Source organism: Triplophysa dalaica, chromosome 18, assembly GCF_015846415.1.
Source record: "Triplophysa dalaica isolate WHDGS20190420 chromosome 18, ASM1584641v1, whole genome shotgun sequence".
Taxonomy (NCBI): domain Eukaryota; kingdom Metazoa; phylum Chordata; class Actinopteri; order Cypriniformes; family Nemacheilidae; genus Triplophysa; species Triplophysa dalaica.
The window spans coordinates 17,923,763-17,935,855 of NC_079559.1; the positions used below are offsets into that span (position 1 = coordinate 17,923,763).

Sequence of the window (12,093 nt, forward strand, 5' to 3'; positions counted from 1 at the left end):
AGAAGTGCTACAGAATGTAGTTTCTTAATAAGACATTTGTGATATAATTATATGCCCAGCCAGCCATAGGTTTTAGAGGTTTCCATGCTAGTCCAGTTGGTTTGTGCTGTAAGAACTAGTATGATGCTGTTCTAGCTGCTGGATCATGTTGCTTACAAGCTACATGCTATGTTGGTCTATTTAACTGGTTGACCCAGGAAGGCTAGCTGATTAGACTACTTAAAAAGCCTGGAACATTCTGCATTTGGCAGATGCTTCTATCAGGATGTGTGTTCCCTGGGAATCAAACCCTTAACATTTGCAATCAAAACCCATCAAAATAGTAGTTAAATATGTTATTGCTAATAATGTGTGAACAGTTTTACCCAAAATTTGCTTTTCCATTTACACTTTTGGCAAAAGCTTTGGAAAAGGGACTTCCAGTGCATATAAGGTATATGTTTTATTGGGATTTGTGTACCCTGGGATCGAACCCAGTCAGTGCAAGCTGTTTTAAGCTTTCAGCATGGGCTCTTAGTTTAGTTTTTGTCTAAAAGGTCCAGTATATGAACTTTAGCGCCATCTTGTGGTGACGTTGCACCCAACGGCACACTACACCGTTTGCCCCACCCTTTCAAAGCACTAGGGTAATATAAGGAATAAGACCACATTACGTTTTCACTTTTTTAGCAAAGGAGATTCACTAAACGCAAGAATATTTTTTGTAGAGCAATTTGTCCGTTAAGGGCTAAACAACATGATGAATTTCAGGTTGTTGTGTATGTAGATAGAAATAGCTCATTCTGAGGTAATAAAAACATAACGGCTCATTATGTAAGTGAAGTGTGTCGTGATTCTGCCTCATCATGTCATGTTTTTCTTGCTCTTGGGGCAGAATCATAGCAGGATACCTTGTTTCATGTGGAGAGAAAGAGTTTTGGATATTTTTAGTTGTTCTTTTAAGGTCTTGTTAAAACTCCTTAATCCCAGCTGCCTGCAATTGGGTTTTTCCGTGAATTTCATGACAGAAGTGAAAGTGACCTATTTGTCAGATATGGTGACCCATACCCGAAATGTGACCTCTGCATTTAACCTATCCAGAGAGTGATCACAGAAAGCAAGTCAAAGTCACATCACTAATGTAAGGTCTTCATACATCTCTAAAGACATGTATATTATTTTGCATTTCTGTCAATAGATCCTCCAAAAAAATACGCACTGGAACTTTAAGCCCTGTACGGGAAGCTACCCATTAGTGTATCACAGGATACTTGCTGTAAAACCAAATTAGTAGTTTCTCAAAGATGTCTCCTAGCATAGATTCAGGGAACTTGGCAGTCTGCTTTGTGTTAATGATGTGACTTTAATCTTAGTATGAGTGTAGAGCAGTGTATAGCAGAGGGCGGCAGTCTGATGCTAAACAGCCTGGAAGTGGTTTGTATTGATTTTTGCGTGGATTCATTGTGGTGCTCAGCACTCCGTCTATTGATCTCCTGTCTCAGATTACACGACATGTGAGGTTAATGGAATTAATTCCCCTGACAGTTCTTTTCCTCACAGCACTTTATCAGCTCTTCACATATATCTCTGTCACTTTTGCCTAACACATACATATTTACGTCATGGGTGTGTGGTACAGCACATGTGTTTACTCGGATTAGGTTGATTTGCAGACTTTTTAACGCACTTACCCAAATGTAATCTCAACCCTTTATAAACACGCAATGGTCAGTTCTGGTCCTTGATTCTGATTGGCTGAGCAGAGTTCTAAGCTGTTATAAGATACCCCAATATATAACCGCTGACCACACCACATAGCCTAAATATAATTTTATTTACTTTATTTTATGAAACCTTGCTAAGCATATGGAATAACCGTTTTATAAAAGCAATAAACCCCGCGAAGCAACGGGTTACAGTGCCTTAACAGCTACAGGGTTTTAGGCACTCCGCTTTGTGTCTTGCGACAACGCCCTTAGCTGTTATAAAATCCACTGTAACCCACTGCTTATTGGGGCTTGTTGCTTTATTGGAAGTCCCTTGATTTGGGGTCCCTTGATTTAGGGTCTGCTACTGCTAATACGCACATGCAGTAGTGAGCATGAAAGGGATGCTGGGGCAAGTACAGTTGTGTTCAAAGTTATTCAACCCCCACTGAAATTGATTGTTTTGGTTGGTTTGACATTGATTATGATCATTCAGTCATCCTGCTTACAATTAAATCAAAGAGGCACGTGTAGGTCAGACAAATATAACATAACATTTATAATGAAATAACCACAAATGTCTTTTCTGAGCTCACATCATTATCAGTTTTATTCAACCCCCAAGTGACATTCAATCTTAGTACTTAGTACAACATCCTTTTACAGTTATAACAGCTTTTAAACGTGAAGCATAGCTTGACACAAGTGTCTTGCAGCTGTCAGGGTTCTGTCCTTCCTGTTTCAGGCTTTCATGCCTTGTGGACGGGACCGTGACAGTACAATGTCTTGTATGTATGTTTTGTTTTTTGTGGAGACACGCGGCTGTATGTTTTGATAATTCGCCGCGTGTCCTCCTGTCTGTGTAGCTCCGCCCCTTGTTTCTCTGTTAGTCTCCCATTAGTGTTTTATCTCCGTCACCTGTCTCCCTTTAATGTTTAGCCTTGTTACGCCTCCTGTCTCATTATCCCTCGTTAGTTTTGCCTTCTTAAACCCTGTGTTTCCTGAGTCCGGGGTCGGTTCGTTGTATGCTGTTCGTAAGTTTTATGCTTGTATGTTTTAGGTTTGTTCTGGTTCATGATGTGGTTTACCTGTGCGCACTGGATTATTTTTCCCCACCTTTTCGTGTGGGAATGTTCGTGTAGTCTTCGTGTGGCATTGTCCCCTGTATGTTCTGGATTATTTTTCCCAGCCTTTTCGTGTGGGATTGTTTGTGTATTCTTCGTGTGATATTGTTTGTTTGCTCCTGTTATTTTTACCCTCGTTGGTTTTGTTTTCACTATTTTTGTATATTAGATATTTTTTACTCGCTGTACTGCATCTGGGTCCTGTTTCCCTATCACACCCATTATTATTGACAGAACGAACCGACCACCATTGGACCCAGCATACAGGGGGATCGTTGCGAGTGAGGCTACGTTGACGGGCTCCCTTCCAGGGTAGAAGACGCCGGGCTCCCTTTCAGGATCGGGGCCGATCAGACTCCCTTACAGGGTCGAGGCTGCCGTGTTCCCGTCTGGGGTTGAGGCCGCCCGGTTCCCCTCCAGGGTCGAGTACTCCGTTGTCCTGTTCCCGCTACAGATCCTTGCCGGCATCTCAGCTGGTACCTAGGCCTTTAAGTCGACTCCCTGTCTTTGCTGCCCAGCAGCCAGAGTGTGCTGCCCAGCCGTCGGAGTAGGCTACCCAGCAACCGACTTCCTCGTCCCGTCGACATCCAGTCCTGCCCAGCTGGTGGTGCAGCCGGCCATTCCAGTCCGGTGCAGCCGGCCATTCCACTCCCTTGGACTTGTATTTCCCCGGACTCTTGTGTTCCCTCCCCTTGGACACTTGTTTCCCTCCCTTATGTTTATGGGGTTTGGGTTTATCTTGTTGGGTTTTGCTCATGTATTTGTCCCGCTTATTTATTTATTTTTCTCTCTCTTTAGGCCGCTCAGTGATCGGCTCTTGGAGCGGGGGTACTGTCAGGGTTCTGTCCTTCCTGTTTCAGGCTTTCATGCCTTGTGGACGGGACCGTGACAGTACAATGTCTTGTATGTATGTTTTGTTTTTTGTGGAGACACGCGGCTGTATGTTTTGATAATTCGCCGCGTGTCCTCCTGTCCGTGTAGCTCCGCCCCTTGTTTCTCTGTTAGTCTCCCATTAGTGTTTTATCTCCATCACCTGTCTCCCTTTAATGTTTAGCCTTGTTACGCCTCCTGTCTCATTATCCCTCGTTAGTTTTGCCTTCTTAAACCCTGTGTTTCCCGAGTCCGGGGTCGGTTCGTTGTATGCTGTTCGTAAGTTTTATGCTTGTATGTTTTAGGTTTGTTCTGGTTCATGCTGTGGTTTACCTGTGCGCACTGGATTATTTTTCCCCGCCTTTTCGTGTGGGAATGTTCGTGTAGTCTTCGTGTGGCATTGTCCCCTGTATGTTCTGGATTATTTTTTCCCAGCCTTTTCGTGTGGGATTGTTCGTGTATTCTTCGTGTGATATTGTTTGTTTGCTCCTGTTATTTTTACCCCCTCGTGGGTTTTGTTTTCACTATTTTTGTATATTAAATATTTTTTACTCGCTGTACTGCATCTGGGTCCTGTTTCCCTATCACACCCATTATTATTGACAGCAGCGATCTACGGGTATCTTCGCCCATTCATCATGGGCAAAAGCCTCCAGTTCAGTCACATTCTTAGGCTTGCGCACAGCAACTTCTTTCTTTAAGTCCCACCAGAGGTTCTCAATCGGATTTAAGTCTGGTGACTGCGATGGCCACTTCAAAATGTTCCAGCCTTTAATCTGCAACCATGCTCTAGTGGACTTGGAGGTATGCTTGGGGTCATTGTCCTGTTGAAAGGTCCAACGTCTTCCAAGCCTCAGGTTTGTAACGGACTGCATCACATTGTCATCCAATATCTCCTGGTACTGAAGAGAATTCATGGTACCTTGCACACGCTGAAGCTTCCCAGTACCTGCAGAAGCAAAACAGCCCCAAAGCATGATTGACCCCCCACCATGCTTCACAGTAGGCAAGGTGTTCTTTTCTTCATAGGCCTCCTCAAAACATAGCGTTGATCCATGGGCCCAAACAGTTCTAATTTTGTTTCATCAGTCCACAGAACACTATCCCAAAACTTCTGTGGTTTGTCCACATGACTTTTGGCATACTGCAGTCGCCTCTTCTTATTCTTTGGGGACAGCAAGGGGGTGCGCCTGGGAGTTCTGGCATGGAGGCCTTCATTACGCAGGGTGCGCCGTATTGTCTGAGCAGAAACTTCAGTACCCACATCTGACAAATCTTTTCTCAGTTCCTCAGCAGTCACACGGGGACTTTTCTCCACTCTACGCTTCAGGTAGCGCACAGCAGTCGAAGTCAGCAATTTTCTGCCTCGACCAGGTAGCGTTTCAACAGTGCCCTTTGCCTTGAATTTGCGAATGATGCTTCCTATGGTGTCTCTTGGTATGTTTAACATCTTTGCAATCTTCTTATAGCCATTGCCCTTCCTGTGAAGAGTAATCACCTGTTCTCTTGTCTTCCTGGACCATTCTCTTGACCTCACCATGTTTGTAACCACACCAGTAAATGTCTAGAAGGAGCTGAGTATCACAGTCATTTTAAAGCTGCCTACTTGGTGCTTATTAGGCTTTATTGCTGCTCCCTGATATCCACAGGTGTTTTCAATACCTTATTGAAAACACTTCATTGAACCTCTGTTCTTCAGAGTGGTAGTCTTTATGGGGTTGAATAATTATGTCAATGAAAAATTCACAAAAGAAACATTTACTACTGTATTACAAAACTAATTGATGTCATTTTAGTTGCATATGGTTCTTTAAGAAGTCCTTGTAGGATTTCATTCTGAATACAATTAAAAATGTACACTAAATTCCCTAAAACCATTTACAGCATTGGGGGTTGAATAATTTAGAACACAACTGTAGACACAATATCCAAAACTAACAAGTTGAGCTGCCATACTTCTAGAGCACGCCAACAAGAGTATTTAAATGTAGAAGAAGCATGTATTGCCTTAGACTATGAATTTCTTTAAAAGGCCAATCAGGTGGGAGTTTTCCAAAAGTGTTGTTACTCACCAATGGTCGCAAGTTCGGTTATTACCCGAAAGCATCACTCTAATGAACATTCTCAAACAGCATGGCAAAGTTGCGTAGTTGGAACTACAGCTTTAGAGCTGTTGTTAAAGGCATAGTTTCTTGTTATTACGTGTGGCTTTACGTCATGCTTTGAGCAAAATAAGCAAGCAATGTAGTTCATTCTTTATCCATCATTCTAAATATACAAATTCCATTTTACATATTTAGTTTTTCAAAACTTTTTTGTTTAAAGTGAGCACCTGTATAAGCTACAGGCTCTAGGACCCCTGGGGAATTCCTAACCGGAGTGATGTAAAAGGAAATTTGCAAATTAATGAAGCATCATGAAATAACAAAAGTATTCTTCAGATATCAGCTAGTTAGTTCTTGTTAAAGAATGTTTATTGGTTTTTAACAAGAACTACATACAACTTAACAAATATGAAAATCACAGGGATAAAATAAAATACATAAAAAAACACAAAATTTGGAACAGTAGTATCTCAACATATTACAGTATGTACTGTATAGTGTGAATGAATGTCAATCACTATCTCACTGACTGTGCTGTTTGATGTGCTTTATTGATCTTCACTCTTATATTCCATGCCCTTTCCCGGCAAAACCATTCAGCTACCTGCAAATAAAAATGCACACACTCACTTTTTTTTATAGATTATTTATGGCACATGTATTCAGATTCCGTATTTTTGTAATTTATGACACATCTTTATGTTGTTACTTCCTTTTACAACATCTTCGCCAATTCACTTAAGTTGATTGATATTTCCAATTAATTTTGCTTTCTCTCTATAGAAGAAACTGGTTCTGACATTCCACACCTCCACACCAGCAGCCTGTAAACACCTCTGGAAATGTGCTGTAGAAAATCAGGCTTTTTACAAGTGAGTCGTCCTATCAAATCCCTCTCTGTCTCCAAATAAAATGTCCTTATTTCTAGTTTGTTTGTTTTTTATACAGGGAAGACTGTGGCTATGGCTTTTTCACAAACAAGTTATCATAAGGGCTTATCTCAATAAAAAATAGCAACATTTCCATTCGATTCCATTTCAGTGTAATGTTGTGAGTCTATGAAAGAGGTTGTATAGCAAATTCAAAATCTTATGTAATTTTGCTTTTGCTTTGAATTCTCCAAGATAAAATGTCAGTATCACAATAGTTTGGCTATACCTTTTAGAGTAAAGTCAACACAATAAAGCAACACTACCAAACACTCAGGCAAATGTCAACTAACATATAATATTATATAATGATGATAGATGTTAAAATAAAATTCTCAGAAATTTGATACACTTGTGGCATTGGTTACGTCAAATACTGATTTGCATATTTGTGACATCATCACATCGTGTTTGTATTGTGTTGGCATTCTGTTTTGCTTCTCTGATCTGTCACATTTTACTGTGTTTTACAACTAAATGCCACCAGCAGTCACTTTTACTTCTGCTTAAATACAGAAAATGGTTTACCATAATGTTATATTTTTGGATATATCATATACACACAGTTATTACAAACCCAAAGCTCTTCCTTCATGAGCTCCTATGGACATTTCTGTACAAGATTGAAAGTAATTGGCAGATAGATGTTGAAAATTCACGGTAAAAACAAAAGCAAGATTGAAACCCAACTTTTTATTTACTATATTATTACAGTCAACAGTACAAAATGTATATACGTTTTCTGCAGGGCAAAAATTGTGGCAAGATTTAGGAAATGGTTGCGTATTTCACAAATTCTAATTGCATTATTGGCCAAAAACAAATTCATGAAAGCTGTCTCTTGCGCTTCACTGAGCATGTGACCATGCCCACCATGAAACCTTCGCCTTTCCACTTTGTAGAAGATTCAGGAACAGTGTGAGTGTGTGCCATAAACTGTAACATTATATACTACTTTATACAATTTGATCAGAATCTCTTCTTACAGTCAGCTGTACTGTTGTACAGTTTGAAACCTCACCAGACTGTGACCCATGCAGTGCACTGTAGTAAATTAAAGCAAGGGTAATGTAAAACCTATATGTATTATAGTCTACTGTTTGTTATGCTGAAATAGCTATTACAGTATGTGTACATTAGAACATTAGAACATGTGTACATAACAGTAGAGTTTTACATACCTGTTCTAATTTCTAAACGTATATTGACTAGACTCTCAGAAAGATGTTTTGCAAAAAGTGTTTTTTTACAACTAAAAAAACGTGTCAAAGGGCGAGAATTAGTGTATGTTTTTGCAGATTTGGTGTGTGGTTCTGGTGTTTGAGTGTCAGGTTTCAGAAATTGTGTGACAAGTAAACATATTGTGTCTAAGCAGTTGAAAAAAACTGTAATGTGTCCATTTAAAATTTACTTGGCAAAGAAGCAAGAAAACTATCTCATATTCTATTTATTTAGATCAACAATTTTTATGGTGTCCCCTTCCCGAAGGGCCATTCGGAGGGAAAAAAATATCCCATCTGGAATGCACCGAGAGAGAGCATGTGAACACGGGAGACCTCTCACAAACAAACAAGTCAGGAAAGAGAGAAGACATAGAAGCGCTGTTTATTCACTAGTTAATCGATCACAGATACAGTCATTATCACGGATGGATAAGAAATTACGAAATGTGACTCCAAGTGGATGGTCCACCCAAGTAAATGCATTGTATGGGAGACACAAACATATGTTGAACAAAACAGTCGTTTAATAGGTTTGCTTTTTATAGCTCTCATTTGTTTGCCGCTTTAACAAACACAAGGGTCCCCTAAATGGATAAATGTAATTCTAAGTGTATAAATGTAATATTTGATGATTACCACTCTCATCAAATATTCAAACAATAGCATAATTTAAGCCTGCGAAACTCTCTGCCTGTATGTACATGCAGCCATGCATGAACAAAGGAGGAGTGCAGCTGTACACCTTTTTCTTTTAATTCACATAGAAACAGGGGTAAGCACCACACCATAACCCTATATTTACAATACTGGACAAATAACACTAGGAAAGGGAGAACTTAAATAAAACAGATAATGAGTGATACACAGGTGATGGCGATTAACAACTAACGTTCAGTGATGAAGATCAGGTGAGACGGGTGCTAGGTATTATGGGAAGTGCAATCCGGTGATGAAGATGTGCACACGTTGAACTGTTATAATCATAAGCTTCTCACTTTAAATTTAAATCTTTAATTTAGAAGATGTGCACAAAAAAGGGTCATCAGTTTTAGAAATGGCAAAAACATTAATTATGACAGTCTTCATGTTTAATGCCAGAGAACACAACAGTTGAATCTGTGGATCACTACAATTCCACTTATTCACCTGCTTTAGACGTGTTAGCCCTTTGGAGAGAGAACGTGTTGTTAAATTGACTAAATCTTCTCTTTGGTACACCAATAAGCTCAGGGCTCTCAAGGCAAAAAGTAGGCAGCTTGAACGCCAGAAAACTGGTTTAACTGTCCATAAGCTCATGTATGATAAATATTTGACTCAATATTTTGAAGAACTTAAAGCAGCAAGAACAAGAGACTACTCGTCTTTCATTGGCGATGGTGCTGCAAACCTCAACAGGATTTTTAAGACAATCAACAGTATTCTTCTACCGACTAAGCTGCCAATCTGTTCCTCTGAGCAGGAGTGCTACTACTACATGTATTCTTGACCCAATCCCAACAACTCTTCCTTAGGGCTGTCTCCCCTCAACTAGTCCCCTCATTTCAAACATTGTGAACATCTCCCTTTCTACTGGTATTGTTCCAAATGCCCTCAAGGTTGTGATAATTCTGACCTATTTGCAGGCCTATTTCAAATCTACCCATTCCTCCTAAGGTTTTAAAGCGTGTTGTTGTGGCACAACTCCACTCACACTTCTTAACTCAACTTTATTTATGTAGCGCTTTTTACAATTTCCATTGTTGCAAAGCAGCTGTACACGAGACAAATTGACTATTAGCAAAACAACTAAAGTCATGTATCTGTAAAAACAAGAAAAAGGTGAAAACACAGAAGACAGACATACCCACATACAAAGTAAATGCTCCACACACTATATGCACACATATTTACACAAATCGACATAGACACACAGACACACACGGACACGCACGCACTCACATTGAAAGCACACAGTTAAGATAAAGGAGAGAGAAACACAGGCCAAATATTAAACAGACTATAAATTTCTATATGCAATATTAATTATGTAAAACTTCTGAATTCTAAAGCAGTCCCCCCAGCCAGACAAATAGTGCAAAACAGTATGCAAACGGTGGCAAGGAACCAAAAACTCTAATCAAGAAAAAACACTCAGGATAAACCAGGCCCAACCAGGGGATTCCAGTTCCCCTCTGGCAAAAGCTGTTGCCTCTGCACAAGCTCGAAAATGCTTGCACTACAAGGCTAAATAAAAAAAAAATTACTAATAAGGTAAATTATAGATTTAAGATTATCATTAATAATCTAATAACATTTGATTTTTTTAGTGAAGTCGTGTCAGGTCGGCACGTCCTTTATCCAGCTCTATCATCTAAGCTCTTGTCAGGTCACTGCTTACCATTCTCCGCACTGCCATTAGGTCTGGGCATGAACTGCATCCTGCAGTAACCTTGGAACAATGAGACAAGACTGGCTGAGAGTAGAGGACTGTTCTGCACTCTTTGATGCAACAAGTACATCAGTTGTTGTTGGAAGTGTTCCTGCTTCCGGTTGATCTAAATAATGCAGCCTAAACCCTCTGAGGATTTATATTATAGAAGTTTAGTGTATGCAAGATTAAAAAGATGCGTCTTTAGTCTAGATTTAAACGGACAGAGTGTGTCTGCCTCCCGGACAGTCCAGGGAAGACTATTCCAAAGTTTAGGGGCTCGATAGGAAATGGATCTACCCCCTGCACTTGATTTTGAAATTCTATGTATTACCAACTGACAGGATGCCTGAGAGTGTAATGCACTTGAAGGACTGTAATACAATAGAAGTTTGCTCAAATACTGAGGAGCTAAACCATTAAGGGCTTTGTAGGTAATAAGCAAGATCTTAAAGTTAATGCAATGCTTTATAGGTAACCAGTGTAAGGTTGACAGAACCGGGCTAATATGCTCATACTTTTTTGTATGTGTAAGAACCCGAGCTGCAGCGTTTTTGATCTATTTGGAGTTTTTGTAATAAGCCTGCAGGGCAACCACCTAACAGTCCACTACAGTAATCTAGTCTTGATGTCATGAATGCATGAATTTACTTCTCTGCATCTTACAATGACAGCATATGACGTAGTTTAGATATATTCTTAAAATTGAAAAACACAATTTTCCAGGTGTTGGTGACATGGCTCTCAAATGACAGATTACTATCGAATAGAATGCCAAGATTCTTAGCTGACGACGATGGTTTTATGGAGCATCCGTCAATAGTTGAGCAGTATTCTATTTTGTACAGTGGTTTTCGATCCAATAAGTAACACTTCTGTTTTGTCTGAGTTCAGTAATAAGAAATTGTTTCTCATCCAGTTTTTTATATCGACTATGCATTCCATTATTCGATGGAACTGCTGTGTTTCATAAGGCTTCGAGGAAATATAAAGTTGAGGATTATCAGCATAACAGTGAAAGCTAATTCTGTGTCACTTTATTACTTCTCCTAGAGGTAGTGTGTATAATGCGAAGAGCAGAGGCCCTAAGACTGAGCCCTTTGGTACACCGTGCTGGACTTCCTCATTGTTAATTGCTACTAATTGAAAACGGGTTGGATAAATAAGACTTAAACCATTTCTATGCTATTCCGTTAATGGCAACATAATTTTCGAGTCTAAAATTACCCAAAATGTGACCTGCTTTTAACCCATCCAGTAAGTAGTGAACACACGCACATCAAGTAGTGAACACACGCACATCAAGTAGTGAACACACGCACATCCGGAGCAGTGGGCAGCTATCACTGCAGTGCCCGGGCAGCAAGTAGGGGTAAGGTGCCTTGCTCAAGGGCACCTCAGTCGTTACCCGCCGGCCTTTAGGATCGAACAGACAACCTTCTGGTCACGAGTCCGACTCTCTAACCATTAGGCCACGATTGCCCTAGGAGTGCAGGAGTGTGCCGTGGTCAATGGTGTCAAATCCAGCACTAAGGTCTAGCAGCACCAATTTCGAAATACAACCTCGCTCAGATGCAAAAGCAGATAATTTGTAACTCTGATCAAAGCAGTCTCTGTTCTCTGAAATGCTCTAAATCCAGACTGGGATTCTTCATTAATGTCATTCCTTTGGAGGAAGGAGCATAATTGAGTTGAAACTACTTTTTCCAGATCTTTAGATATGAAATGTAAATTCGATATAGGCATGTAA

The 12,093-nt window shown here is 40.1% G+C and overlaps 2 protein-coding genes across 3 annotated transcripts in view; one reads left to right on the forward strand and one right to left on the reverse strand.

Annotated features, from left to right (window-relative positions):
• frmd3 (FERM domain containing 3) overlaps positions 1-12,093 on the forward strand; it is a 53,965-nt gene that overhangs the window by 24,755 nt on the left and 17,117 nt on the right. For both annotated transcript variants that reach the window (XM_056772845.1, XM_056772846.1), the window contains exon 10: positions 6,568-6,656. In XM_056772845.1, coding sequence (XP_056628823.1) covers positions 6,568-6,656 — 89 coding nt within the window. The remainder of the gene's footprint in view (positions 1-6,567; positions 6,657-12,093) is intronic.
• The window catches only part of rasef (RAS and EF-hand domain containing), a 35,584-nt gene continuing 29,801 nt past the window's right edge, over positions 6,311-12,093 (reverse strand). Inside the window, exon 17 of the mRNA XM_056772843.1 lies at positions 6,311-6,388. Within this exon, the coding sequence (XP_056628821.1) occupies positions 6,385-6,388 (4 nt within the window). The 3' untranslated portion in view covers positions 6,311-6,384. The remainder of the gene's footprint in view (positions 6,389-12,093) is intronic.